At 40.0% G+C, this 7,367-nt stretch overlaps 1 protein-coding gene across 1 annotated transcript; it reads left to right on the forward strand.

Annotated features, from left to right (window-relative positions):
- Positions 1–1,351: 1,351 nt before the first annotated feature.
- Positions 1,352–2,434, forward strand: LOC116263936 (cysteine-rich repeat secretory protein 38-like). Its single transcript, XM_031643769.1, has one exon. It carries the CDS (start codon positions 1,411–1,413, stop codon positions 2,140–2,142), a length of 732 nt encoding a protein of 243 aa, XP_031499629.1. The 5' UTR covers positions 1,352–1,410; the 3' UTR covers positions 2,143–2,434.
- Positions 2,435–7,367: the final 4,933 nt, after the last annotated feature.

Here is a 7,367-nt window from a genome sequence, read left to right on the forward strand (position 1 = left end):
CTTATGCATCGCTAGAGTGAGATTCATTCAAAAGGCGCGGAATTGTTATGAACGCGTGTTTGATTGTTATTAATGTAGCTTTTACTTGACAATTAAGAAACCAATGTCTTCCTATGGAGAAAAGTCTGCCAACAAAAGAAAATCATTTCGGCCTGAGGACCTGCCATTGAATAGGTCTCAATCAGGAACACGACTCGTTCAGATGTAGGTGACCGACCTGCATGCTACCACACTTCAATTTTGAACCTTTCGTTACATCTAACTAGCAACTTAAATGAAATCATTCAGGTAATAATTCTAAATAACTGCAACCAGTATATATTGAAGCAAATCAAGACAAACTAATTAATGAGTCTACAGCAAGAATTTTAGCGGATAAGGAAGTCATTATCAGTGCCATAACAGAGACAAAGACTAGAAAAACAAAAAGGGGAACAGAACTAAAGAAATTGGAATGCATAACGAGAAAGTGATTGCTCGTTCAAAGAATTACTGCATAATAGAGAAAATGGGTTCACTTTTCATTGTTATATCCTCGTCGGGCAAAGCTTCTTGTGAAGAAAGAAAAAAAATGATATTTGACATATTAGCGGGTCAATCTGGTTGGCCTTTTCATTATATTTCTGTTAGTTGGCATTGCTGTAGGCTCAAGTAAAGCAGACTTGGCCTACACCAACCACCATGAAACATTCAATTTGTGATCAGATTCTAAGCAATGACGACGGTTCACAATAGTTATCGCAATCAGAAAACTGGTTCCACACAGAACCAGAAGATTAGATGCTTTTTTCAAATTTAATACAACAAAAAATGGTCCTTGTTTGCATTGATCAACTAGCTCTTTTTTCAGCAGGATTAGTTATTTACAAAGAACACCCAAAAGTGCTTTATAGAAAAATCATATAAATTCCTCCCAAATGTTTGGTATTTGAAATTATACCTCTTTGTCAAGCTAAAGATCGATTCTTTATATGTACTCTATGGTTAACTTCACTAAAAAGGAAAATTCAAAGAAACTAGCGAATTTGTCTGAAAGAAAGCTAGCCTATCAGTAAGAATAGAACCTAAATACTATTACATGCTTGCTGCTAACGATCTATGGACTGGAAAGAATAGTATTAAGCAAGTAAAAAAATATGACTTATTCCAAGAAACTTTGGGTGAGAAATTGAATTTTTGACGTTTCTCAGCCAGATATGAGGGAACTCTTCAATTTTCATATTAGTCTCCCATGGCGGCTTGAAGAAATTAAACGATAATTTGAAAAAGTCTATAGCTACAGTCGCCACATAGATGTTCATACGGATTCTATAAATTGGAACGATCTTCTTTATTGTCTCCATCAACCTGAAACAGAGAAAGAAACAGGCGAACGAAAATACATATCCCCTTCATCTCATTCCCAGGAACATGTCGTCACCCCTAGCAGCTTTCTTCTTTCTAGCACCAATATTTACTCTGGTCTTGCAATCGACGTTGGCCAGATCAGATCCCCTCTATCATTTCTGTCCCAGCCCTTCAAACTACACCGCCACAAGCATATTCAGCCACAACCTTGACGTTGTTCTCCAAAAGCTTGCCGCAAGAACACCAATCCATGGGTTCAGCACCGCCACCGCCGGAAAAGGTCCCGAGAAAATTTACGGCCTCGCTCTCTGTCGGGGCGACGTCGCCGGTGATGATTGCAAGGCCTGCATGCACAACGGCATCGCTGAAATCCGGCAGCTGTGTCCTTACCAGAAACAGGGGATACTGTGGTACGACAACTGCATGTTGCGGTACTCAGACGTAGACTTCTTTGGTTACATGGACACGCAGACCAAGTTTTACATGTGGAACACCCAGGACGTGAGTCAGCCTGAGCTGTTCAACGATCAACTGGGGAAGCTAATGGGCAAACTGTCAAAGGAAGCCGCCGAGCGGCCGTCGTTCTTCGCCACCAGCGACGTCAAATTTGGCGATGCCTTGAAGATCTATGGCTTGGCGCAATGCACTAGAGATCTATCTGGTAAAGCCTGCAAGTACTGCATCGATGATGCGATTGCTGATATCCCTACGTGCTGTGGTGGAAAACGGGGAGGAAGAGTCGTTACTGGCAGTTGTAGCATTAGGTATGAGATATATCCTTTCTTCAAGGAATAGATTATGTGACAGGTGAAATTCTGCTGGATCTGTGTTAATGAAGATACTAAATAAACTTGTGGAGCAAGCTTCAGTGCTTCTAAGTACTGAAACCACTGTGATATATCAAGCAGTTGATGATGGTGTGTAGAAAAAGTGTAACTTGTGCACGTCTCTAATAAAAGGATCCATTATATATATACATATATATATATCCCGGTTGTGATCCCTATGTTTACTGCCAAGAAAAATTTGGCTTTTTGAGTGTATGGCTTTTTAAGTGTAGGCCTGATACGTGCAGGCTTTATTTATCAGGTGCAGCAGTTAATAATGAAAAATCTAAAAATGTTACGATCGTATAGATTGTTTAATGTTTACTTGAGAGAAACCTTTTTTAGTGTAGAACCTTCAAAAGTCATGCCCTTATGCTTACAAGGTTCTTTTGTGTTTGAGGGTTTGGGTGTACAGTACACCTTTCGATTTAAATGTTGTGTTTGCTATTGTTTACAACCGATAAGAAAGAACGCACTATAACATGACAACAGTCGCAGAATTCGAACATCAAACCCTTTGAACGTGAATTGCCTTGCCACGTGATTGCACTTATAAATTATTATTAGCGTTTGTTTTTGCTTGAAAAAACTGGAGCAAGATATGAACCCTAGCTAGTTGATCGCATGCTAATAATAATAATAGCCACTATCTTTCTATTCAGCAACGAAAAAATCACGACAAAGTAGAAAAGGTTTTCTTTAGGATGAGAAAAATCAATTTCCTTCTTTCATAATATTAATTATGTAGTGAGAAAACTAATTAAAACAATAATAAAAGATCGCTATGATTTTAAATAAATCCCCATCAAGATACCGACATACATGTAGAGCTAATTTTGGGCAATTCTTGTTCGACGGCTGATTTCTAATTATCAAAATGGAGGAAAACATGATGTTTGACTTGACTGCTTGTTATGTAGGGGAGGAGATAAGGAAGGAAATCCAGAGCAGAACTATAGTTTTAAAACTTTTAATAAGAACAGAAATAATTTTTAAATTTTTTTATATATGTTAAATTAAAATTTTTATAAAATTTTAGTTTGACCCTCACGTTTCATTTGTCGAATTGCTTTGCGAGTGGATGCCTTTCCCGCACCAATCCTTATTGACTACCAACTCAATATGACGGTAGGTTGAGGTTTTAACCTAATGGTCGCAGGTTCAAGTCCTGCTATACTCAATTTGACCCTCACGCTGCGTTTTCGGGTACTGGCTTTAAGGAAGGCAAGAAGCCGCGTTGTGTTCCGAGATAAAATGCAGCATTTATGTTTTATTGTGTCCTCTCTTTAGGCACTCGGTGTGCACCGTCTAGTTTAGCTTAATTTGTGTGAGTTCTTGCCAGAGACTATTTAAATGGATCTACATAAAAGTTCCATTTGATTAAAAAGGGGACAAATGGAAAAACCAACCAAAACTGATGAAGAATATACGATTTAAGAAGAAAAAAAACCCGATATGTCGATCAAATTCTATAATGATTCAAAAATCTGAGACTTAGTGTAAAATAATGATTTTTTATTTCCAAATTTAAAATCTTTGGGATTAATGGATTCGTCCTACGTCGCATAAACCAATTAGTTAAACAGTTGTTGTGAGGAAGTGAAAGAATATCAAATGATTGAAAGAAAGGAAAAGCAGCCTTGAGCTATTAATTAGGAGGAAAGAGGATGGACGAGAAAAAGGGAAAATGTGATCAAAGGAGATACAAGTGGGACAATGAGAGAATCTTATATTAAAGATTTTGGAAAAACTTCAAATGAAAGTCTGAAAAAAAAGGCATGGAATCATCTACGTGTGGAACCCTGGCAGTCGGTGAAAGTCTATTTTTATGGACGGCCAACATGAAGTGTCAGTGAAGATAGACTTTGACGGACGTTTTTCGAATTGCATCGACGAAGATCGTCCTTCACCGATGTGTTGGACTGCATGTATTGAGAGGTGCTACCGTGCTAAACAAAAACATTTATATTAAACATGCACGCAGAGTTTTGTACGTTTTAAGGAAAAAGAGGTGAATATTTTTATAGTTCATGTATTTTGCAGTTGAATATATTAACTTATAACATATTTTGCGATGTACAGTCATTACAGCTGAGTTGTTCATTGCTAGCAGAACTAATAGCTCAAACTCAAAACTTAATAGTGTCATTGCAAGTTATTCGAATAATTACATTCTTACAGTAACAGTAAGCCTGGGCATCGGGTCGGGCGTTTGGTCACTGCCGTTAATGGCTCGCATGTGGATCGGGTCGGCCCGCTACATGGCCCGATTATTAAGGGGCTGGGCAGGGCCGGGCCGGGCATCGGGCCTAATCGATTATTTTGGAGGCCCCAATTATTAACGGGTCGGGTCAGGTTGGGCCGGATCGGTTTAGTTTGTACCCCTTATGCTTGTTTGCCTTTTCATTTTTAGGTTTCATTTGAGCGACCCGGTCCTGAATTGGACTCAAATCCAACCCATTAACACGAAAACGTCCTAAACCACGCACAAATGACAGTGGAGAGACAAAGGGAGTGGTAGGGTCTGTTTGGTAGGAGGGAAAGAGAGGGAAAGGGAGGGATTGAGCAATCCATCCTTTGTTTGGTTGGCTAATTAGAAAGAGAGAAAGGAAGGGAAAGGGGCAAAGCGTGTTTGGTTGCAAAGGTAGGGAAATGAAAGAAAAGAGAGGTATTGTCTAGTGTAAGTTCTTTCACTCCCAAATCGAATGGATTGGAAAGGAAAGAAAAGAAAGGTAAGTGGAAGAGTTTTTTATTCCCACACTACCCTTTCTTTCCTTTCCATCATTTCTAAATCCATGTGCTATTTAGTCTTTTTTTCCATTCAATTCCTTTCTCTCCCCTTTCTATCCAAACAAACTTTTTAATCAACTCTTTCCATTCCATTCATTTCCCTTCCTTTCTCTTCCCTTCCCTTTCCTTTCCCTCCCTTCCCATCTCTTCCTTTCCCTCCAACCAAACAAAGCGGTAGAGAGGGGAAGAAAGCAAAGGGGGAAGAAAGCAGAGGGAGAAGAAGAAGAAGAAGAAATGGAAGATGTGATAACGGATTTTCCTCCACCTTCCTGTCTCTTCTTGGATGACCTCAAACCACGCACAAATCACAGTGGAAAGAGAAAGCGAGTGGTAGAGAAGGGAAGAAAGCAGAGGGAGAAGAAGAAGAAATGGAAGATGTGATAACAGATTTTCCTCCACCTTCCTGTCTCTTCTTGGATGACCTCAACAACTTCTCCTCGCTTCCTCAACCTCTTCCTTCCCCCTTCCTCCTCCTCTCTAACCCTAACCCTAATGCTGAGCCTTCCTCGCCGTTGGAACCATTCTTGCTGATCATCGCTGTCTCTCGCCCGTCCAGGCATCCACCTTCCTCCTCCACCACCTCCGTGGAAGAACCCTCGTTCTCTCTGAATTTTCCAAGTTTCCAACACCGTGAACTCTCTCGACTCCTCCTCCCTGCAAAGGGAAAGACATTATTCAACCTAATGCTTAATGGCCCCAACGGGTCTCAATGGGCCCCAACTTATAACACGGACCCGGCCCGTTTTAATGTCGGGCCGGGTCGGGCACAGCAAACAAAAGCCCGACAACGGCAAATCAATACCTGGACCCAGCGACCCGGCGCGGCGCCTAGGCCTACTCAGCAGCTGTAGATATGAATTCATGATCTCTATTAATATTATCATAGTGACTTTCACCAACGGTTTCTTGTCGTTGCTAAAAGACTTATTTTTTGTAGTGACTTTTTGCTGCTATGTATATATTAGCGCTAGTCCTTACATTCATGACCTTTATATGGATGCACAAATCCTAAGAGAAGCCACTGCCCTCCCCACCTTGCCCTGCCCCTCAGTTTTCAGGAAGCATGCGTTGGGACTTTTTACGGTTTAGAGGTAAAACATTGAAACATGACATTGATCATTCCAAGACTCGAATCTGAGTCTTTAGAGGAGCTGAACCACTTTGGTGCCCAGTACGCTACCACTCTTCGAGGTGTAGGAGGGTTAATTTAACACTTGAGTCATAACATGAGAAATGATATGCTCTATAGGCATCACGACCGGACCCCCTCCTCGCCCGGCTCAGGCCAGTGATTAATAGATCCAAAACAATTCACTAGAAGTTTCGGTTTCAACACAAAAAGGCTAAAAAAGCAACGCAATCAATCCTTCGACAAGCCCTTTTATAAGTCCCTCAACATTCTTTCCAACAAGGATAAATTATGAAGCAGCCTTGTATATAGTAAAAATCTTCAACTTTTCATGAATAAATATATGTGCCCCAGCGGTGGTGTTTGCATTGGCCCAGCATTTTTGGGTGCGAGCTGGAGCTAGCTGGCTATGAGGAACGTCGATATTGGCCAGGACGCTCAAGTTGGTTTTGGGACATTATTATCACCCATGTGGTCTGTGACTCAAGGCTGCCCAAACTCAAGAAGAGCATGACAAGTATGTCAATGAATCCTGTAGCAAGTTGACACGTCAATTCCTCTATTAATTTTTTGAACATGGCATAAATTGTATACTATTAAGGACATACAACAAGGCACTGACTTTGTGAAATTGGATCAAACATTAAATTTCTTGGTATCTTAGAATCTACAGAAGTATAAACATCTGCAAATATAGTTATCTACAGACATATGACAATGGAAAAACAGACAAGTTTTCAGAGGCCAATAAAGAACACAACTCATCTACAAGTTTTTATACAATACACCTGCTTTCATAGCAATTACTAACATGCAAACTCTTGTGACAAACTCATTTGCTAACGTTTGGATTACACTTTCAATAAAACACGTTTTATTAAAAAATGATTTTTAAGAGAGTTCTAACAACTGGCATGTGTGTTTGGATGATAAGACTAAAACTTGGAGGAAAGGGAAGAAACCTAGTTTATTATGGAAAACCCCGGGCCAGGCCACAGGAGGAGGAGGTGTTCAGTCCCTTTATGAAAAATGAATTTTGTCAAAACTGAGTTATGAAAAACTCAATAATTTTGATGTCACCAGACTATTAAAATCGAGTTTTGGATTGATGCTTAAAGAGCCTTTAAAGGACCGTTTGGCAACAAAAATAATTTGTTATCTACAAACAAATTTTGGAGTATTAGACTTATGGCTCGAACATGTATTAGGTGGGGAAGGGACAACAACTTACTTCTAGCGTCGGACGTTGGTAGAATGCATTAATGTAATAGCCA

Source organism: Nymphaea colorata, chromosome 11 (assembly GCF_008831285.2).
Source record: "Nymphaea colorata isolate Beijing-Zhang1983 chromosome 11, ASM883128v2, whole genome shotgun sequence".
Taxonomy (NCBI): Eukaryota; Viridiplantae; Streptophyta; class Magnoliopsida; order Nymphaeales; family Nymphaeaceae; genus Nymphaea; species Nymphaea colorata.

Bases quoted from the DNA above. Each gene is read 5' to 3' on its own strand.
- LOC116263936 (XM_031643769.1), top strand. From the start codon at position 1,411: ATGTCGTCACCCCTAGCAGCTTTCTTCTTTCTAGCACCAATATTTACT.